Source organism: Bubalus bubalis, chromosome 16 (genome assembly GCF_019923935.1).
Source record: "Bubalus bubalis isolate 160015118507 breed Murrah chromosome 16, NDDB_SH_1, whole genome shotgun sequence".
Lineage (NCBI taxonomy): Eukaryota > Metazoa > Chordata > Mammalia > Artiodactyla > Bovidae > Bubalus > Bubalus bubalis.
The window spans coordinates 48,954,835-48,979,242 of NC_059172.1; the positions used below are offsets into that span (position 1 = coordinate 48,954,835).

Genomic DNA, 24,408 nt, shown 5'->3' on the forward strand with positions numbered 1-24,408 from the left:
TTATTAGAAACGTATGTTTTGCAGATTTTTGAAAATTTAGTTAATTTCCTATATCTGACTTTTGGTTTTCATATGCTTAGTTGAGATTAAATGAGGCCTGACACATTTGTGAAAAACTGCACGTCTTGTTTGAAGATTGCATAAGCACATGCGTAGACCACAAAGCTTTCAGGGCAGTTTGTCCCCTGTGTAGTCAATATTTTCCCCTTTCCTCTGAAAGTGGAGCTCAGAAATAGACATATTATTCTCGCACCCAGTTCCATGTCTTACTCTATTAAATTCATGACCCTTTTGTTAGGCTCTAAAGGAGAGCAAACTGGTTAGGAAGGATGACAACAGAACAGTGACGGGTACATCATTATGCCATGTTATTTCCTCTAGTTCCCACATCACTGCTGTATTCCTCTGATTATTGAAGCCTCAAGAAATGTGCTGATCACCGTGTGTGTTAGGCAACACTGCCAACCCTGAGAAGCTAATATCCCAGATAGAGTACATTATGCATGTGATGTAAATGAGGTATGTGCTCGCCACATATCTGCCGTTTGTCATCAAAGAGACAGCAAACAGGGAGGACGGGTGCAGGGGCTTATTATTCCTTCCACTGTGTCCACAAAACAGCAACAACAACAACAACAACAACAATCAGCTGCTCTTCACAGCTGACCTTAATTGTCACAAACAAAATATTTTGGATTTAAAGTATATTTGGAGTAGCACTTTTCATTTGTTGTTATTATATTAGAAAGAAAAAAAAAGGATTATCATCTTCACATTCAGAAATTAAACACTGAAATATAGTAGTGAATATAAAGAGTGTACCAACTTTATTTCTCAATAACTCAGAAATCGATCTTTAGCTTTTGTTTCAACAATTAAATGTCAAGATAATAATAGCACTAAAGTTGAATTTATGATTTAGTTAATAAATTAGAATTCAGTCTTATCATTCAAATTTCAGATTTAAATAGTAAGATATTTACTGATTTCCTGGACTAAAAGCAGGAGCTTCAGTGTTATTAAACAGTCTTTCAGCAGAATGCGGGATGGTGCTTAGACCACAGTTAAATTTTTTTTAATGAAATGAAAGCGACACCTCCTAAGGCTCTCTTACTGAACCATCAATAAACAAGCACACATTTATTCCTAATGCTGGGATGGCTGCTCTCCCTGTTCCTTTCTGCCACCTGCTTAGACAAGGACAAACCTAGAAAATCAACCAGAGTGAGATACAAGGCAGAAAGATTGTTCACTCACTCCCAAAGATTGTCTAACGAGAGTTAACTACAATGGATTTGCAATCTCAAGGAAAAAACAGTTATTCAGAGAACAAATACCTTCCCCTGTGAACAGTACTTTTAGCAGAGTTTTTAAATCTCTGTAGAATTTTTAATGGCATTTTCAGACCAATTAATGATAAGAGGATCATGAGTTTAACAGTTACACAAGGTAAAAGTTTTAAGATGATAGCTCTTATTTAAAACTCTACTGCATGTATTTGACACAAAGGACAACACAACCTGAGAAAAGACTAAATCTTCTTTTAACCGATTAAGTAAAATATATTCACATTTATGATTAAAATTTTAGTTTTTCATAGCTGAAGTGACCAAAAGAATAGGAATATGATTTCTGATAGGGCTGGCCAGCCTTCTTGCCTCCATCAGGACTCACATATTAAATTTATAATTTATATAAGGCCTCAAGTTGTGGATTGTGGTCTCTTTTTGTTAATATTACATGAAAAGCCAGATTGTTCTATTTCTCAGACCAAATAAACAAGTCTTAACATAAATATAATCTATTTAGGTACTGTATGGATTGAAATACTAGTTTTCCCCTGAAGACCAGCTAATACACCGAGCTAATATACTTAAATCACTCATCCTTTGTACTTTTAAGTACTCTGTACTTCAAGTTGTTTTAAAAGTCTTTGTCCATTGTTTTAAATAATCACATGCTTTTCCTTTTGATAAATCAATTTAACTGCAACTTTCTTCAGTATAGTTTCTACTTGAAGATAAATGAATATTAAATATTCTTTTAGATATCACCTCTAGATAATTTTTATCTCATTAAGTTACCTTTTAAAATTAAGTTTATAGAAATGACTCTGGAAGACTAGTTTGTACAAAGCTAGGTGAAATTCACTGACTCATGTAGCACTGTAACCTTGCTGTATTGTTCTGGTCAGTAAACTTATTTACATTTAGCTAATTCTTATTTCTCAGCTAAGTTTTTCAGGAAATAAATAAATTAGTCCATAAACTCCAGAGATCTTTGGTACAACAGACCTGATTTACTTCAAATAGACTTCATGTCCTTTCTACACCCTCTCCTTTCCACCACCACCTACAAAGACGATAAACAAAAATTTGTTTTATTTATGGAATAAAAGTGATGACATGCTACTTATTTATGCTATCAGACTAAGGCAGCTTTGAGTCCAACGTATTCCAACAAAAGAGGAGGCAGAAGGCACACAGCTTAAAACTCACATTCAAAATGGAAATCACTGACTCAGCTACCCTGCTTAAAAAAAATATATATATATATATGTTCCATATTCAGTCTTGGTGACCACCAGGATCTTATAAATTGTGAAGTCCAATCTGGATATCTTCTACTGTTTTACACAGCTTGACTTATGAGATGTGACCAAGTTTTAGGCACAGGTCATGAAATCAGGAAGATCGGGATCCACGCTGGCTTCTAAGGCCTTGAAAGTCAGTAATTATTTTATAAATTTAATTTTCTGGATCAATTCAAGTCTAAGACTTTATTGCACTGTCATTTTAATAAGTAAAGTCAACATTTGGTGCTAAATAAATTTGTACAGGTTGTGTCTCAGTCCCCCTATACTATGCTACCTTCTTAATGCATGGTCAATTCTTAGTCAGATTCTTAGAGGCCCTATCATTGAAGCTGCATGCTCAGGAACTCTTGTTACACCAGAGTAGTCTAGGGAGATGCAGGTATCACACACCAGAGCTCTGCCATAGAAGGATGCAGAGATAGCAGCTGCCCCTGTCACTATAAGGGCTTGGAGAAAAATCTTCATCAGTGGTCAGACTTAGCATGTGTGCCAAGTCACTTCAGCCATGTCTGACTCTTTGTGACCCTATGGACTGTAGCTTGCCAGACTCCTCTGTCCAAAGGAGTCTCTAGGCAAGAATGGGTTGCCATGCCCTTGTCCAGGGGCTCTTCCTGAAGCCCCAGTGGTCAGAGACTGCACCTTAACTGCAGTAGACTGCTGTAAGAGTGGGAGATGAAACATGAAAGAGAGAGGGAGGAAGGATGGGACAGAGGGAAGGGAAATGAGAAAGAAGAGGGTGGGAATCAGGCAGGGGAGAGAGATGGAGAGATGGGATAAGGAGGAGATTAGGGAAAGAGAAAGGAAGGGACAGAAATAGACTCTCATACATATAAGGAGGCAGAGGCAGACAAGTACAGACTGTGGGAAACTGATCAACCTCCAAAATAGAAGACAGAAGAGAAAGCAGCAATGAGGGAGAGTAACTGGGACAGAAAAACAAGACTTCAAAACTCTGCTAACTATGGTCTAGTAAGAAGCAACTCTCCTACAAGGTGAATTTCCTCTGTCTGAGCAAGACCAGACACACAAAAGCATAGACAGACACAGATGAAAATAAATTTTTACCATAAGAGTAACGATTTCTCCCAAAGTTTGGTCTCTACCCACAAGCAAGCAATCAATGAATAATGACTGAGCATTTCAGGCTCAATGTTAGGGAGACAATGATGAGTAAGGTATGGGCTCTTCCTTCAAGTTACCAATAAAAGTAACTTCACAGTGTGGTGTGGTTGGAAGGATAGAATTAATATGGAGAAGAGCTGGTAAGTTCTTCATGATTCTCAGTAGGTTTTATTTTTTGTTTTTTGTTTTTTAACCTGCAATGGAGGATGACAATAATCTCTACCTCATAAATGAAAACTTCCATATAAAAGTATTTACCATCTATAAATGCCTATAAATTAATGTTAATTATTTCAAGTTTTATTTTGTATGTACAATCCTATACCACCCTGAGTTTTCTCCTACTGAGAGGAGAATCACTTAGCATTTGCTCCTATAGTATTTTTATGTATGTAGTATATACATAATACTATATACTATACTATTTACTATATGCTATACTATAAAAGTATATAGTATTTTTATGTAACAAACAGGTTGACTTTCTGCAAGCTTATTTATACAGAGAAATACACTCAATTTACCTGTTACCACTACCATCGTTAGTATTCATGCCCTATCTTACCTCGTCTCTCATATGCAGACACACACACACACACACACACACACTGTGCTACATTTCTTAGCCAAGTGTTCAAGACTTCAAGCATCTGAACCCCACCCACCTCTAACTCAGAACCCGCTTCTCTCTTGAGTTAACTGTCCATCAGCCATTGTTCCCCTCATGAGGAGGCCCATGCTCCACCCAGATTCATTCTAGGAGCCCACTTGCTGGTCACTCTTCTCTGCACTCTGCCCATCCTGTCTTTTCTTTAGGCATTTTAAGTCTCTCCCGTTCCACAGAACCTGTCTTCCACCTCAGTCATTGATGGGCAGGGCCTCCTTGATTTTCATGAGCTTAATCACCCTTGCAATTCCTTTCACTTATTTGGCACTTGGACCCCACACTGTCAGGGGCCCTCTTATGTATCTGTCCTGCCTCTTGAGTCAGATTATATTTTCCTTTCAAGGCAGAAAGGACTAGTAAATATTTCCCTGAATCCCAAGCATCTACCATAAGCTACACACATTGATGGTGAGCATTTCCAATCTAATGTCTTGTTCTGTCACATGGTTGCAAGCAACAATAACAAAGTCAGAATAATATTTATCTGCATCAACCGTACTTCATATACAGTCTCTTGTTTAACCTTTCCCACAATCTTATATGGTATGTTCATCACTTTCACCTTCCAAAGGAGTACACAAAGGCACAGAAAAATAACAGGCCCCAGGTGACCCAACTAGTTATAGATGTGGTTTTGAAGTGAGACGATCACCAATCAGTCTGTGAAGCTGAGTTTTGGACCTGGATATGACTAATTTCAAAGAGCCCTGTTCCTTCTTTGATTACCAGTATTCCACCTAGACCTGGGGAAATAGTTTTACAATAATCAAATTAATGGTCTGGAATAAGAAATATTAAACTTATTGCCAACCTCCCTTTTAGGAGTATCATTAAAATTGGAGAATTCATCATAGAAAGTTTTTGGTAAGCTGATGTGATTTTTAAAGGAGTTCACTAAAATGCTTCTTTAGAGAAAATGCTTGCTTTCTTGTCCCCATTTTACCAATGGAAAAACTGACATTAATTTTAATATTAGTATTTTAATATCAACATGGACAAAAAGATCCCATATCTATGGTTCCTCTTTTCATAAAATTTGCATTGATCCTCAACATGGGGAGAAGCCAGTGTTAGAGTGATCTTCTTCCCTGAAACCCACAGGAGACTCTTGGCAGCCCAGAGAGTACCGGGAGCTACAGCCACTGGGCAGTGGCTGTGCAAGACACCCTTTGTGTTATTTCAGAGCCAATACTGTTGACCTCATTTACAAAAAGATATAATGGGCCAATCAGGGTTGCACCAAAAATAAAAGTAAGTATTTCTATCCACAGTGGGAACTGGATCTAAGCTAAAAGTGAACGTCTGCCAGAGTGCTCCGAATAGTTCATTTTGACCACCAGACTTAGGACAATGCTGAGAGGGAAACAGTGATGGGAAGAATGCATACAGTACATCTATGTTCAGAGTTTTCATACATATTCTCCATACCCAGTTCTACACCTACAAGCTGAGAATGAGAATCATCAAGTATGTCAATACCTAACTCCATAAAGAAAAGAGATAGGACACATATGCAGAGACGTACACAAGCAGGCAGACATACACTGATATACAGACACCTACACATAATACATACTAACACACAGATTCAAAGAAAGACTCAGACATAGACACACAGACATACCTGCAGACATACAGGCTCAGGCAGACACACAGACACAATGAGATATTGACAAACGCACAGGCATACTTAGGGATGCACACAGTCAAATGGACACACAACAGACAGCTGGCTACTCCCACAAGACAGACTCAAGGACAGAAACACATGTACACACACATGAGTGCATGCACACAGGCAGCAGGCATACCTAACACAGACTTAGAGACACAAAGCTACGCATGGGGATGAGAGACTCACATAGATAGAGAGGCAGACTAATTCACAGATCCACACTCACAACGAGAAAGACACACATAACTATTCACAGGGATGCACACGCATACGGCACACATTCACTCACACACGCATTCACTCACATGCACACACACTCACGTACAACCATAGCTAATGTGCAGTCTCTGAGCTTGTGGTCAGGACTCATCAGAACAGTTGGGCAGAGGTTGGTGTTGGAGAGGAAGGTGAAGTCTGTCTGCTACTGCAGAAGAATGTGAAATTTGAAATCAGCAACTTGGAAGAGCTTCAACTTTGAGACTACCTGTGCAAACGTAAGCAAATGATTGGAGCTCTGAACTGCATCCTCATCTGTAGAAGAAGAATGATAAAAATTCTACCTCTAAGGATGAATGTTGGGATTAAGCGTGATAATAAGGTGAAAAAAATGCTGTTCAACTAATTTAAAAGACTGATATTTCGGTGGTGGATTATTATCATCACCTTCCTAAAACTGCAAAGAAAGCTTCTAGGAAGAGAAGCAGGAAAAGCCTTATCCAACTCATCCACTGTATCCACTGCTACAAAAGCTTGAGCAGGTCTTAAAAATTTTTTGAGCTCTAAAAACATAAACTTCTACATCAAATATAAGCACAGAAAATTCTATTACCAGTATCAACTTAAACCAGCTAATATGAATGCCTACTGTGTGCCACTCATGCCTAAAAATTAAAATATTCTATTTAATAAAATACTCTGATTAATCAAGTTATCATACATAACTTAACATCATAGTTGGCACCTCTATTTGCAAGGATTATAGTGTAACAGTATAAGCAGGACTAAGACTGAATTTAGCACTTTGAGCCTCATGGTGTTTCAGAGCCGCCACCACGAACGTTTTAGGAGCACGTGAAGCTCAGCCTAGGATCTGGAAAGGACACGGCACTGAGGGCCAGGGACATGAGTCTGGTCACAGTCTCACTCATGCCTTGCTGTTGGATTTGGGCAAATCACTTAACTTCTTCCCATTGCAGTTTCCTCGTCTATAAAATACAGGGCTGTGCTAAATGATCTCAAAGGGCTCTTTTGGCTCCAATTCAATTTTCTAATAGTGTGATAGACTGAAGAAATGCTGGCTAATGGGGTTTCTGTTGAGAGAATGCTGAATATACTAGTTTTTACCATACTTCTATAAAAAATGAAAACATTTGTAACTTTATATATCTGAGAAGAAAAGATTCATTATCATTGGACCAGATAAAATACAGTCAACTCATTGTCATGATGAGTATTTTATAAGAATATAAATAGGTTAAAGGATCTTTCTGGGGTCCCCGGAAATCCAAGAACAGAACAGACATTAGATCTCTAATTTCTAGGACAAAGGTCCCTGAAGATAACCTCCAGGATGCCTGAAGCCAACACCTGTGAAATGGGAAGCCCGAGTCTGGAGAAAGTTCACATGGCTTTAAACAGAGCACCTCCCTCCCAGCTCAGGGAAACGCAGATGGATCCAGTTCCCCAAAGGCAAGCAGATAACAAAATAATATAGTATGTTTTCAAGAAGTAGCTTAGGTCCCTCCAAGAGTCTAAAAATGTGAATCTAGATAGATTTTTTTGTTGTTGTTAGACTTAGGAGACAGCTTGTATTGTCTTGAGGAGCTTTGTGAAAATTTAGGAAAATAGTTTAGAATCTGTTCAGTCTTTCCAAGGCTGTGTTTTAAAATGAATCCACTTTAAATGCTCATGTTTTACTAGGTTTTTAAATATATGATTTGTCATTTAAATGGTCTAAGTCTTACCTTTAAAGACTTCTCGGCAATCAACTGACTTGAAACCCAATATTTTGTTCCACTTGAGAATCATAGTTATATATATTTTTCTTTAATGTGCATTTTTAAAAATAACTGAAACATTTCTGACAACATGTGTTTTGAATTTTCTGCAACTCAGACATTTTTAAATTGTTTAGTACATTGAATGGATCCTAAAGGCTATCTAGGTGGTGCTGATCTACTTTGGAATCTAAGGATTCTTTAGGAATATTTAATGAGTTTTCTGATGTGGGGTGACACACTTCATGCTAAATTTGTACCATTTCCTTCCTCTGAATATTGGTGGTCTTTTTACTAGAAAAGTCCTGCTTCTATGACACTAGGATGGGCTCTGAGCTCAAGAAGACAGAAGAATCTAAGGCAGATTTAAATAAATTTCAAATGGAGATCTACCTATAGGAATGCTCTCAGAAAACATACAAAAAAGAAGGTAATGGATCTTTTAAAGGCACGGTCCAGGACACTCAGATTATAGACTTTTGATTAATTTTCCAACAACCAATGAAACTATCATTAATCACATTTGAAGACACTGAGGCTCAGAGAGGCTACAGAGCTAGTAAGCAATAGAATCAGAATCTGAAGTCCAGCTCAGTCCAACTCCAAAACACATATTCTTTCTCTTTTCCGCATTTCTCTAAAGGTCTCTCTCATTCTTTCTTTAAGCTACCATGATATTCTTCTAAAAATGTAGCTCAGATTAAATGTGCTACATCCACAAGCACTTTTAACGGTTCACGATTATCTTTAAAGATAAACCTGAACTAACCATGGCAATGATCTGTTTCAGCCTGCCTTCCGATCATGTCAGACACTGGATGTGGCCTGACACATGGATTATTTTATTGAATCTTCTGAACAACTCCTTGTGCTTAGAAACTCTGAATTTTCTCATCTCTATGTGTAGAAACCAGGGCAGTATAACTGCATATCTTTTGTTCTTATCTACAACCTTAATCAAGTGGAAGGGAAAGATAAGAAGGAAAGGAAGATGGTAAGAAGAGACAAGGGGAAGGGGAGGGAGACAGGGAAAGAGGGAGGAAGGGAGGAATTATTTATTAAATGCTTAACATATATATAATAGAGAAGGCGATGGCACCCCACTCCAGTACTCTTGTCTGGAAAATCCCATGGACAGAGGAGTCTGGTAGGCTGCAGTCCACGGGGTCGCTAAGAGTCGGACACAACTGAGGGACTTCACTTTCACTTTTCACTTTCACGCATTGGAGAAGGAAATGGCAACCCACTCCAGTGTTCTTGCCTGGAGAATCCCAGGGACGGGGGAGCCTGGTGGGCTGCTGTCTATGGGGTCGCACAGAGTCAGACACAACTAAGCGACTTAACAGCAGCAGCAGCAACACATATATAAGGTATTTGCTAGGAGATTGAATATTGTATCATTTAATAATCAAGTCCTAACATTTTTACAGTTGAGAAAAGTGAAATTCTGAGATATAGCAACTTAGTAAGCCAGGATTGAACGCTGGTTACCTTTCTACTACACAAGTCCAGCACTGTGCTTTGTAAATAGTAAGTACATAAAACGAAATGGAATTGGAAAAAAGTGTGTTCAAGGGATAAAGAACACAGTGTCAGTCACAACACTCAAACAAAGGCAAAGAAAGATAGGTAAAAATGAATGAATCTAAAAGATAAATGACAAGGTCTGTTAAGAAACAACCTGCAAAATTACTGTAGTTCTCAAACATTCTTGAGTATGTCTCAAGCTTTTATGAGGACCCATAGAGAACACCCATGTTTCGTCTAAGAAACTACTGTACTTATATAGTAGAAATTCTGGGGATCTTGTAACATATTTTTCTTTTTTGTTTGGTTATCAAGATGTTCACAGTCAAGTCTATGGTGCATCTCTAACAATTATGTAAATATGCATGACAAGAATTTTTGTGCACTTACCTTATCCCAGCTTTATCTATTTACCTTATTTTCCTATACTTAACTTTTCTTTCCCACTATCTCCTCCCTATTTAGTTTTTATCTTGTTTTATTATATGTCTTACTGAAAACCACCCAAAATTGTTTTTGCATTAAGATAAGTTATAAATATAAGCAATAGAATTTTATTAACTTTTTGATCCTTAATTCAGATAGAATAAAACCAGTAGTCATATCTAACTGTATACAATGTTTGAATAGTGAAGGCTATTCTTAAAGTTAAGGGCAATACACTTAAAACATACACTATACATACATATAGTCCATAATCTAGAATAATATGTATTCAAAGTATTCTCCTGGCCGTCTCAAAGACCCTTTTAGAGGGTCCACTAGACCAAAACTAGTTTTATAACAACACTAAGACATTATTTGTCCTTTTCATTCCTACTCTTTCATGACTGTTCACTGGAATTTCTCTGAAATTACACAGCCTTGTGATAAAGCGACAGATTGAATACAGAAGCAGAAATAAGAATCAAGCTACTATTGAGCCAGACATTAGAGACATTTGCAAAAAGCTAAAACAAAGCCATCTTCCAAGTTTTTATTTTGAAGAATATACTTAGTACTAAAAATGTTGTTTACATTAACATCTAATGGGTTTATTGTGATTTTTAAATGAATAAATATTTTAATTTTTCAGTTTAAATATCATATATGATACACATGTGTGTGTATGTGTGTAAAGGAATCCTAGGACTGAAAAAGTTGAGAATAGCTTATCTAGAAAGATTAAGAGAGTAGATCTAGAAGAATTAAGGATTAGAAAGTACATAGGAGAGTGGGAGGTTAGGTCTATACAATCGTTATTATCGGTAAATTTGTTCCAAACTTCCAAAACTTTCAAACAACTCTTAATGCAAAGTTAACTGTGATGTGTCAAATTTTAACCCTTTCAGTGGGAGATCCTTTAACTGGACATGACCTTTTGATTTAAAATATTTCTTTTAAACAAAAGTCTTATATTTGTTCCTTTCCCCACTCCAACCCTAAGAAGTATCTTGAACCTTTTAAACCTAGATAAATTCTCACCATCCTTTCCATTTAACCTGTAGAGAAGAAAAGAGCCAAACAAGTTTGTTGTTGTTTTTTATGAATTGGGTCTTAAACTAGTAGCTAGGCAACCAATCAAGTAGCCCTGACAACAGAAATAAAAGGAACTTAATGATAACATTCAGCCAGGAGTCTATATCCAGCACTGCTTTAGCCGTTCAATGTTACTGGTTCAAATGTAAAATCTAGCACTAGTAAAAGTTACATTTTTTTTCTAATTTATGGCAATTTTGGTCTGTGTATGCTGTTTTAGAAAAATACTATCACAACTATAAATATAGTTAGTTACTCCTTTCAAAGAAATGTGCAGGAAGCATATATATCTAGGGAGACTTCTTTGTCTCATGATTTTAGCATTCACTTCATTAAAATTGATGTTTGAAACTCAGATGTATGTCTTGTTTTAGATTTTAACTAAAATTGCCCTGTCAGTCTCACAGAGCTGTGGGGAACAATTGAGACGAGAGAGAGAGAGAGAGAGAGGTAAGGAAGAAGCAAAGTGATCCAGAGCTGGCATTAGGTCCCTAATCTGCAAAACAAGGACAGGATTATCTATATCTCTGAGTTTGGAAAGGTTCTAGAGAGATAACATATGTGATAATATTTCTGAAATGGAAACACTACAAAAGTGCTTCTTGTCACAATGTTAAAAGTAGTATATAATTTTTTTTAAAACCAACTTTTGCTCTGCTTTGCAAAAGAGGATGTTATAATTAGAATCTGTCCCCTTCCTGTAAAATCTCTAATATGCCCACAACACTCCTAATTCAAGTTATCAATATTTTGGGAATGAGTTGACATTGGAAAAAGCACAACTGAACATGTTAGTCAACTGCTCATAAAAATTACCATCGTGATTAATCAATGCTATACGCTCCTTGAAAACAACAAAACCTCACTAGTCTGTGTGCTATATAAGAAACTCATTCTTTCCAAACACACTTTGCTAAATAATTTGCTCACAGTTCCCTTACACTTATTGTTGTACGGCTACATTGATCATCTGTCTGAACTTATCCTGTCATGCAACAATGACTATCTGAATCAATTGTGTAAATAACAAGGAGCTGTGGCAACTGACAACGTGGAGCAGAAGACATACAGTATGTTTTCCATTTCCAATAAAAGAGGGCAGTATTACATCAGTGTAATGCTGGCATACTGTTCTGATGTTTTTGCAAAGTATGGGTACGAAGCAAGAATCTACACTTGTGAATAAATGAACAATTGTGTTTTTTAACGAAAAGGAACAGGTTTACAATGTACCTTAGTGACTGGACTGTTTTTCTATTTACTTGATTGAAAAAATATCATTTTGGCATGAGAAATGCATATAGTTATTGAGAATCAGGTTAAGTATTCTCAAAAATCATGGATTGAAATTTTGATTTTCTGGAAATTATTAAAGTATATATTAAATTAATGGAAACAAAAGTCCCTGGCACACTGATATTATAAAATTTGAACATTATCATGTTGGCTATGAGCAGATCCTATAGCAAGTAACTAGAGTATTCAAGTTACTTTAAGAATGAAAAAGAAAAATGCATATCTTGAGTTTGTAAGAAGGTGCCTGTTAGCTTCTAATTACCCTTCTACTCTATCTTAAGAAATTTTGGCTTCACAGAGCAGTAGGTTAATCCATTCACCTTTGGAGAGTCTCAAAGAGTGAAAATTTAATAAAATTAACAACAGGTTTGACAACCTGTCTGAGGTCTTACAGTGAAAAAGGACCTAATAGTAACAGAGCATCTCTTGTGTCAGATATGTGCTCTATGTATATCTTCCCTCAAAACAAGCCTTCAAGGAAAGGATAATTATCTCCATTTTATAGGTATGTTCATTGAGACCCACAGAGGTTAAGTAACTTACTCAAATAACACAGAAAACCACACAGGCTGCTTCCAAGATTAATCCTAGAAACTGAGACTCCAAAGCCCATGCTCTTTCCAATACACCATGCGCTCTCTAATTCTATTACTGCTTCTGGACTAGCCACCTCTTCTGTTCCTTTGTCTATACTAGCATCATCAAATCTTCTGCTTTCTGACTGATATGTTTCCAGAGCCAGAACCAGTGGACATCATTGTGGGGAAGAATGCTTTATTGAAATAGAAGGTGAAACATATACAGAAAGCAGGGGGCTCAATGCCTTTCTGCTTCACTGTTTTTGTTATTTTTACCCTGTCTTATTCCACCAAAGGTTTTAGATTGCAAATATAAAAAGTACTTTGGTAAGCAATAGCTTAAATATCTTATAGAAAATAAGTAAGCAAATCTGGTACTTTTCTGAAAATAGAGATATCATTGATGAAGAACTAGGAAAGCTGAGATTTAATTCCTGCTCTGACACAAATTCACTATGTGACCAAGCATAAGTCATGTTCTTTCTTTAGGTCTCAGTCTTCCTGTCTGTGAATTGAAGGTATGGGACCAGATCAAAAGTTATGTTCCCTTCAGTTCTTTCACTCTATAATTTTAATCCCACCAATATACTTCAGAGGCAGACAGAGTGTGATAATAGTGTTCATGGTAGCTCATTTTGACATGCAATGAGGTCAAGAATTTTTCTTGAGATTCTCAGAAGATGAAGGGAACAGCAGTTCAGGCCACATGTGTATAGATGTGCAATTGGCCAATTTAGGGTAACTCTGATCAACAGGTAATCAGTCTACTGGCTCCTCAAGGTTATTAAGATAACTAAAATAACCAGATATCTAAGTTATGTCATACCTATGTAGGAATGTACTCTAACCAATCACTGAGTCAGCATTCAAACACTAGGGAAGTCAGAAAAGGTACAAAACGCACTTTTTAACACTAAGAAGGCCCACCCTACCTTGCTTCTCTTCTAGCCAGATGTCCTTAGCTTAGCTCTAAGGACATTTAGAAGCAGCCTCTAAAATCCTGCAGTGTATTGTCATGACTAAAATACTCTCCATCTGAGAAATGTCAAAACAACGAAATTCAGTAAGAAGTTCACCTATAATATGATCAAACTGCCCTGGCACTGTCATAGGTTGTTCTTGCTGCAGAAAGTTAAAATCCAGGGAATAAACTTAGACTTCTGCTGGCAAGACATTCCTGATCCATGCACAGCAGCTACTTTGAAATGATGGAGCATGAAAGCTCCTGAGGTGCCGTCACAGTCTATTGTCCCTAAAATCTATATATTTAACACACCCTAAATACCCTGTGACACAGTCAACCAGAACAACTCCATTGGTGCCGTTCTGGTTGATCAAGTTAACAGTGTTTCATTTCAGAGTGTCAATACAGGAGTTTACCCAGTAAAGTGAAATATATCATAGGTCAACATGTATTCATATGGATGTATATGTAATTCTGTATGTATTATAAGGGTTTCCCAGATGGCTCAGTGGTAAAGAATCTGCCTGCCAATGCAAGAGACATGCATTCAATCTCTGGGTCAGGAAGATCCCCTGGGGAAGGAAATGGCAACTCATTCCAGTATTTTGCCTGGAAAATTCCATGGACAGAGGAGCCTGGTGATCTACAGTCCATGGGGTCGCAAAGAGTCAGACAGGACTGAGCAACTAACACTCACTTTCAGGACTTTCCTGGTGGCTCAGCAGTAAAAGAATCTGCCTCAATGCAGGAGACCGAGGTTCGATCCCTGGTTGGGAAGATGCCCTGGAGAAGGAAATGGCAACCCACTCCACTATTCTTTCCTGGGAAATCCCATGGACAGAGGACCCTGGTGGGCTACAGTCCATGCGGTCACAAAAGAGTCAGACATGACTTAGCGACTAAACAACAAAAACAACAAACCCCTGTGTCTGTGAAGTAAACGTTCCCCTCAGTTACAAAATACACAAAACATGTTCTATATATATATAATGTTAGTAAATATCACAAAAACAACTCTAAGAAGGAAATTGTGATGTACTGCCCAGATTCCCCTTCAGGACTGATTTGTTTCCTCACCCGTAGGGAATGTTTTGCTCACCCTCAGCTGTTGGCCCTCCTCAGCATCGCCTCAACTAGAGTCACACCTCACCCAAGATTAAGTCCCTTTCCCAGGGCAGCCCTCATCTAATGACTGGTCCACACAAAGGTATGAAAGCTCACTCCTTCCATCCAACTTGAGACAATTCTGAATGGACATGGCAGCCTCAAAGCTTCATATGAGGTTGGCTAAGGCCTTGGAAGAGACTGCATCACAGTCCGATTCTGCTTTCATCCTTTCCCTTCCACAGGTGGCAATCAGAAAGAGGACCCCCTACCCCCATAAACCTGCTTGCTAATCTCTGTCTCAGGCTTCCCCGGTGGCTCATCAGTAAGGAATCCACCTGTGATGCAGAAGACGCAGGAGACCCGGATTCAATCCCTGGGTGGGGAAGATCCCCTGGAGGAGGGCCTGGCAACCCACTCCAGTATTCTTGCCTGGAGAGTCCCCAAGGACAGAGAAGCCTGGCAGGTTCCAGCTATAGGGTTGCAAAGAGTCAGACACAACTGAAGTGACTGAGCATGTATCAGCACACACTATTCATCTCACAGTCTGCTTCTCAGGGAACTCCAATTTGTGACACACTCATTTTTAAACAATGTCCAGATATGAGTGTGATACTGCTGCTACTGCTGCTAAGTCACTTCAGTCGTGTCCAACTCTGTGCGACCCCATAGACGGCAGCACACCAGGCTCCCCCGTCCCTGGGATTCTCCACGCAAGAACACTGGAGTGGGCTGCCATTTCCTTCTCCAATGCATGAAAGTGAAAAGTGAAAGTGAAGTCGCTCAGTCATGTCCAACTCTTCACGACCCCATGGACTGCAGCCTACCAGGCTCCTCTGTCCATGGGATTTTCCAGGCAAGAGTACTGGAGTGGGGTGCCATTGCCTTCTCCGTGAGTGTGATGAGGTATGCTTTATAAATTACAAGGTGTTGTGATAGAAATACTGAACAATTCTCTAAAACTGTTGACAAGAATAAAATCACAAATCTAATTTATGAATCTTTACACTTAAGGAAATCAAGATAATTCCAAAGATGATGATTTTAAGAGAGTTAAACTGACTTTGTCACAATCTATTTTACTAATCTTATTGTACATTATATATTTATCTTATTTGATCTCAGAAGAAAATATGATTCTCAGAAGAAAAAGTAGTGTTGTGTGAAACCTCATAAAATTAAGATGGATATTTTGATTATAAGAGAGCCAAATCTACCATCATAGGAGTCCTTTAATATCATTCTTAATACTCTTCTGCAGGTAATGAACCTAACAAGAATATATACTGGGTCTAGAAACTAGACAAAGCCTGTGCTTAGTTGCTCAGTCGTGTCCAACTCTTTGAGACCCCATGGACTGTGTAGCCTACCAGGCTCCTCTGTCCATGGGGATTCTCCAGGCAAGAATGCTGGACTGGGTTGCCATACCCTCCTCCAGGGGATCTTCCCAACCCAGGGATCGAACCCAGGTCTCCTGCATTGCAGGCAGATTCTTTACTGTCTGAGCAACCAGGGAAGCCAGACAAAGCCTATAACAAATATACATTCAAAACAGTGACATTATTTGCAAGAGAGATAATGTAAAGGAGAACTTCTGAACACAGCAGCCTTGAATATAATGGACTTTGTCAGCAACCCGAATTCAACCCCTATAAGGTCATCTACTGAGACAACAACTCTCTTCAACTGAGAAACCAGGGTTTTCTGATTCTGTCGAAGCCATTTTGCCACTTATCTCCAGGAGCTCAATTACATTGTGTGACATATTTTAGGACAAGTTGAGATTTATTAATTTTCAATCCTAACCTAATCTCTCATCTCTCACCGGTGGCTTCCAACACAAAATAAGGTATTATTTCAGAGCCTCAGACTTCTTTCCTCTACATGAATTAAGAAAAGTCAATGAGAAATACTTAAAATTAACCCAGAGTATTTGAAGTTAGTAGAGTCTTAAGCTTGAACTTGAATCGATGATATAAATTCAACAATATAGGGTCACTGTGTCAGACAAAGAGAGTCACTGCTGGAAGGAAGGAATGTCCAGTGCCAATTTACTATTTAGGTTTAGTGCAAACATTTCAGGATGTTGCTATTCTAAGCCTACTTAATGTGACAGAGGGGCTTCACTGAAAGGCAGAGTTGCTGTAACAATACTGAATTTATTTATTTCCCCCACAACCTAAATGATGTACACACATCTGTTTTAAATATTCTCTATGTTAATATTCCAAACAAAAATTCTAGTTTTTCATTAGAAATATTTTTCAAAGAAATATTTTATTCATAACATTAATCAAAAGCAAATGATTCTCTATAATTTAAAAACAAATGTGATTATTGAAAGGGCTTCCCATGTGGCTCAGTAGTAAAAGAACCCACCTGCCAATGCAGGAGGCACAGGAGACACAGGTTCAATACCTGGGGCAGGAAGATCCCCTGGAGGGGGAAATGGTAACCCACTCCAGTATTTTTGCAGGGATACTCCCACAGACAGAGGAAGGCTACAGTCCATGGGGTCACAAACAGTGGGACACGACTGAGCTTGACTAAGCACACACACGTGATTATTTAAATAACTTGTTTTTTTGTGGAATAAAATTTCTGAAATGTATTAATTCTAAATATATTTCTTTAGCCCAGTGATATTTCAACTAGGGGTAATTTTGTCCTCCCTACCCCAATAGGGGACATTTAGCAATGTCTAGAGACATTTCTGGTCATCACAAAAGGAGGGGTGCTGCTGGCATCTAATGAGTAGAGGCCAGATTAGCCACCCATGACAAAGAATTCTCCAGCCAAAAATGTCAATAATGCTGAGGCATCAGCATTATTATGACATTATGACATTATGAAACCATGATCTAACTTAATAAATCTGAAGTTTCCATAGCTTTGTGTATCAACTCAGTTAGAAAGGAGTTTAACTATGTAAGTTGGTCAATATGCCATCATCTGAAACATTTAACTCTGCTTTATTCTGCTGACCCTTCCATCATTGTTAGGAGGAACTCATATCTGTGGCAAAATAGCTCATTTGTTCTATATATTCAAAGATCACCCATAATGTAGCCTAAAAGGTATGGGAAACATAAGAAAGTACCCACTCTGTACCTGAGGCTTTGCTAGGTATGTTCATATATATTTTATTCTATTGTAACCCAGATTACTACCCTCACGTTACAGATGAAGAACCTGAGATCCAGAGAAGTTATTCAACTTACCAAATATCACATAGCTGGCAAGTGACAACTCAGGGCCTACCACTCCAAGTGAGAATATATACCTTTAAACTCATTAATACTTACCGCATATGCAAAGAACACTTCTGAATCACCAACGGTAGTTAATGGGGTGAGAAGGGTAATTAGCTTTTGACCTTACAACTGTATTATTAGAAATTTTAGTAACCATATACCACTTTCATTTGAAAACCAATACAGTTTAAAAGACTTAGATAAATCACCAACATCCTTCTCATACTAATTTTAGGATTCACCCTTGACAAAATTGTAAAGTAGGAGATGTTCTCTGCTGCATGTATCCATTCTCTTGCTTTTACCCCAATTTCTACTCAGTAGCTCTGTGTCTCCTGAGAAACATGTATGCAGGTCAAGAAGCAACAGTTAGAACCAGACAGGGAATAACGGACTGGTTCAAAATTGGGAAAGGAGTATGACAAGGCTCCATATTGTCACACTGTTTATTTAACTTATATACAGAGTACATCATGTAAAATGCCAGGCTGGATGAATCACAAGCTGGAATCAAGATTGCTGGGAGAAATATCAATAGCCTCAGATAGGCAGATGATACCACTCTACTGCCAAAAAGTGAAGAGGAACTAAAGAGCCTCTTGATGAGGGTGAAAGAGAGTGAAAAAAGCTGACTTAAAACGACATTCAGAAAGCTAAGATCATGGCATCTAGTCCCATCACTTCATGATAAATAAACGGGGAAAAAGTGGAAGCAGTGACAGATCTTATTTTCTTGGGCTCCAAAATTACTGTAGATGGTGACTGCAGCCATGAAATTAAAAAATGCTTGCTCCTTGGAAGAAAAGCTATGACAAACCTAGACAGTGTATTAAAGAGCAGAGGCAGCACTCTGCTGACAAAGGTCCATATAGTCAAAGCTATGATTTTTCCAATAGTCATGTACAGATGTGACAGACCATGAAGAAGGCTAAGCACTGAAGAATTGATGCCTTCAAACTGTGGTGCTGGAGAAGACTCTTGAGAGTCCCCTGGACAGCAAGGAGTTCAAACCAGTCAATCCTAAAAGAGGGTTTCCCTTGTAGCTCAGTTGGTAAAGACTCTGCCTGCAATTCAGGAGCCCTGGGTTCAATTCCTGGGTTGGGAAGATCCCCTAGAGAAGGAAATGGCAACCCACTCCAGTATTCTTGCCTAGAGAATCCCATAGACAGAGGAGCCTAGCAGGCCATAGTCCATGGGGTCGCAAGAGTCAGACATGACTTAGTGACTAAGCTACAACAAATCCTAAAGGAAATCAACCCTAAATTTTCATTGAAAGGACTGATGATAAAGCTGAAGCTCCAATACTTTGGCCACCTGACGTAAAGGGCTGACTCAGCGGAAAAGACCCTGGTGCTGGGAAAGGTTGAGGGCAGGAGGAGAAGGGGGAGACAGAGGATGAGATTGTTGGATGGCATCATTAACACAACAGATATAATATAATGGATATGAATATAACCAGACATAGAATATAGAGCAAACATGGAGTTTGAGCAACATGGAGGTGGTGCAAACTCCAAAAAAAGTATGCTCAAACTCCAGGAGATAGTGAAGGAGAGGGAAGCCTGGCACGCTGCTGTCCATGGGTTCGCAAAGAGTTGGACACAACTTAGTGACAGAACAACAACAACAATCCCTATGCATAGCAGGTCCCAAGTGTATAAAAGCTTATGGCTTATCCAGCACCAAAAGGCCCACCATTCCCCCAGATAGTTTCTCTCCTACTTTATGCGACTGCTAAGTCACTTCAGTCGTGTCCGACTCTGTGCGACCCCATAGACGGCAGCCCAACAGGCTCCCCCGTCCCTGGGATTCTCCAGGCAAGAACACTGGAGTGGGTTGCCATTTCCTTCTCCAATGCATGAAAGTGAAAAGTGAAAGTGAAGTCGCTCAACCGTGTTCGACTCTTTGCGACCCCATGGACTGCAGCCTACCAGGCTCCTCCGCCCATGGGATTTTCCAGGCAAGAGTACTGGAGTGGGGTGCCATTGCCTTCTCTGACTTTATGTGAACTTCCTGCCAAAAGAATCAATCAAAGTAGGGGAGGGGGAGTTAAGTCATTATTAATTTAATGTATTAAATTAATATATTTATGTAATCTATTTTTCTATCTGTAGGAAACTGGGTCTTTGCAGATATAATCAAGTTAAAGTCACACTGGATTAGGGTGGACCCTAAATTCAATAAGTGATGTTCTTCTTAAGAAGAGGAAGATTTGGAGACATGGGGACATACACAGAGGGAAGACAGCCATGTGAAGAGGGAGGCAGAAACTGGAGTGATGCAGATACAGGGTAAGCAACGGCTAGGATCACTAATTCATCAAATAATCAGCATTTTCCACCCATTGTATGATAATAACCTCTCAACTGGTCTGCCTGTTTCCTTTCTTAGCCTCCTGCAGTCTGCTCTTGCACATTTGGCAGAAGGATCCTTTTTATATGTAAATCAGATCATGTCAATGCCCTGGACAAAAAGAATGCAGGAATTCTCATCAGATTCAGAGCAAAACACACATAGTCCTTCCAAGGCCTACAGGTCTACCACACTCTGCCCCAGGCAGAGACTTCTCTTTAGGTCTCACTGCTCTGCCTTTCCTCAAGTTGCTCTTGCTAAATTGGCCTCCTTGTTGCTGGTCCTACACTCTAAGGGCCTCTAAGCCTATTGTTCCCACTGCCTGGATGCTCTTCCTGTGGCCTGCACAGGGCTTCCTTCACTCTCTCTATTACACAACACCTCCTCAGAGTCCTTACCAGCCTACCTAAAGGAACAATCCTGTAACTCTGCATTTCCTTAACTTGCTTCTATTTCCCTCATGGCAATGATTCACCTCCTCCTGTTACCAACATTATTCATTATGTATTTGTTTATTTTTTTCTTCATCTGTGTTCCCCTACCAGAATGTAAGCTCTATGAGAACAGAGATTTTTGTCTCATTTGTTCACTGTTGTATCTCCAGTGCCTAGAACAGTGTCTATTACACAATAAGCACTTGATAAATAATCTGATGAATCAAAAAAATAAATGAATGCATTTTGTAAGTTTCTCTGTTTTCTGTTTTGCTCAGGCTGACAGAAAACTTAGTAATAAATTCAATGATGAGTCATAATAATGTATTAGCCTTCATCATGAGTATACATGTTTTTATAAAATATTCTGGTAGTCTGTAACCTCATATACCCCCTTTATTATAAGATATTTCTAAACCTTTTGGAATAGGACAGAAAAACACCCATGGCAGGAGTTTGGGTATTTGGTTGGGTACCTGAGAGGCAACCCACACTAAGAGGGAAAAGGTATATTTGTTAACCAGCAGTAATGCTTAAACATAATGCAAGACAGTCCTCAAGCTAGAAGCCCGAATCTTTGGCTGCAGGTTGATGCTTTGGAGCCTGGAAAGAGCCAGATAAAAATGAGTCAATGGGTCTAGCAGAGCCAGTGAAGGAGGGAAGAGAGTTTTACCTTTTCATTCCTACAGTTGTTCAGCCCCATATTATTCAGGGTGGACAGTTTCCCATCAACACCGTGTGGTTGCTGCTGCTGTTGCTCCCGCTGGATCTGTTCTCGCATCTTCCGAGCCTCCTGAATAGCTTTCATCACTGTATCCTGATCCCCAAACAGGGCAGGAGAGTTGAGACTGGACAGGATATCTGCATACACAGGATGTATTATTAGAGGGTCGTAAGGTTAGACACTTAAAAAATACTGCTACTGTCCACTCCCCTGTAGAACACCACATTCTCTGAGCAAGGAAGGGGCTCGTTTGCTGTTAAGAAAAATGCAATAGACCACAGAAATCCAGGGTAACTGAGTTGTGCTGGGGTTTTTGTTTTTAGTTCTTAGAGGATACCCTAGCATTTCAGTTTATCTGGGCTCTGTTAACCCGCTTCCTCACAAATGAAGGTTCCTAGATTCCTATATATGTACATACACACACACACACCCCTTTTCTGGTTATATTTAACAATTAGTGGGAGAGTAGTTGGGATGAAAGTGGTAGGAAGGAGCACAGAGACATCTGTGCAGGCTGTCTATTATATTTAGTGTGCTAATGCAGGAAAGCTGTTTCTGACCCAGCCAAAAAAAAAAAAATCTGTGAGGCTATACACATCCTTAAGCCATATCTGTATCTGTGTGTTCATATGTCCACTGCAGGAGAGAGGGGGTGGGAAGGAATACACCACACTCTCTGTTCCCCAGTCACTGGCTGGTTAATGAAGCATTCCACTCATGCTGCCTCAGTTACTTACCAAGAGAATGACAACCCATTTCCTACCCACAACCTGAACACCCACTGCTCTCAATTCCCTGTCTTCTTGACAGTGAGGCTGAATGTGTGGGAATGGAATTTATATAAGGATAAAGCTTAAAATAAAGTGAAAATATTTACTTTCATTATATTCTATGCAGCACAGAAGGACAAAATTTAAAATTAAACTAAATTTCCTCTATATCTTGCATTTTATTGTAGGTTAAAATTGACACTTTAGCTTTTCCAATTTTAGACAAAAAGAAGGCAACTGACTGACAGATTTCAGCTGCTGTGGTAAAGTTTAATGTGATGAGGTTGTGTGTTTCCTGGTATGAGCATTTCATAGCACACGTATGTGTGTGTGTGTGTGTATGTGTGTGTGTATCTGTGTATGTGCACACACCTCACAGAGACAGATTGGACGGAGGAAACCAGACCATGATCAAGCTCACGTCTATGTGTGTGCAGTACATGTGCTTATCACTCGAGTTTAGAAAATATTCCCAACGCTATCTATGGAAAAGTTTTAGAAAGTTAAACAGCCACTTTTTAGCCGATGGAAACCCTGTATCTTTAGCTCTGAAGCTTTTCTGATTAAAAAAGAAAATCCATCCAGTATTGTGTGAACAAGGGTGCTATTACTTCAGCTCATTTCTAGTTCACGATCTAAGGAATACACTCTGCTAAGATGTAAACTCCAAAAGAACAAGGGCCTGTGATACAGTCATTTTTGTCCCTCACTATGCTAAGTACAGAAAACAAATGCTTTCCAAATAAAATTTAGAAGTGGTTTATAGGAGGGCCATTTCAAGATCAAGCCTATTATTTATCCTCATGTTGGCTTTTTTCCCCTCATCTCACAACTTTCAATAATCCAGTGATCATATTCACATGCTGGGAATGATTCATTTCTCTTTGCCACAGTGATCCCACTGACTTGGAGTGAAAATCTCTGGGCCCCTAAAAGAGTGTCCTGACTCAAAAAGAGGATAGACTGCTGGGTAGATCCTAATGTCCCCAGTTTCAGTGAGGAAGATTTATATCTCATAATCAGAAGAGCCACTTAAGATTCAGCATTGTTCAGCAAACGTTCCAACTATGAGTTTTCAAAAGGAGCACTGAGTTATACGTGAGAAGACCTGGATTTTAGTTTTAACTCTGCTAATTATCAGCTACATGGCTGTGGGTGAGTCATTTTATCTGTAAGACGACAGTTTATTATACAAGAATAACAATAACGTACTACCTAACTCATAAGATGATAGTGAAAAATCAAATGAGATAAGATAGACAAAATGTTTGGTTAAATTGTAAATGGCTACACTTATACATTATTTATTGCTGTAAGCAATTCAGGCTATAGGATTAAAGAAAACATGGAAGGCAATATGGTAAAGAAATGCTGGTTGTAGTCCCAAATCCCTTTGAACTTCTGTGTCTTATTGGAAAATTAAGAAATTTATAGAGCATGGTAATAATAATGTTCATATTTATTTGGCTCTCTGCCACTGACAAGTACTTTCACAATTACTGTTTCATTCCACATGTATTTGTAAATGTGTTGGTATTTGGCTGTCTAGTCTTTTGGGTTGCATGCCTTCTGGGTTCCAGATATCATGTTAGAGACTTTATATATATATACATTTCTGTCTTAATTCTCATACCAACCTATAAGCTAGGAAACAATATTTCCTTTCCAGAGATTAGGAAACTGAGTTAAAAAAATATTAAATAATTTTCACAGGGTCACACAGCTAGTAAGTTAAGGCTCTTTCTCAGTTCAAGGCTGCCTGATGCCAGATCCCATTTTTCCTCTATACTTCTCACACCTGGGTATGACATCCCTAGAGACAATTGGCAG

General features: G+C 38.8%; 1 protein-coding gene across 34 annotated transcripts in view; it reads right to left on the reverse strand.

The window, feature by feature from the left end:
* SOX6 (SRY-box transcription factor 6) overlaps nucleotides 1-24,408 on the reverse strand; it is a 716,878-nt gene that overhangs the window by 65,938 nt on the left and 626,532 nt on the right. For all 34 annotated transcript variants that reach the window (XM_045162970.1, XM_045162964.1, XM_045162959.1 and 31 more), the window contains one exon: nucleotides 21,758-21,945. In XM_045162970.1, coding sequence (XP_045018905.1) covers nucleotides 21,758-21,945 — 188 coding nt within the window. The remainder of the gene's footprint in view (nucleotides 1-21,757; nucleotides 21,946-24,408) is intronic.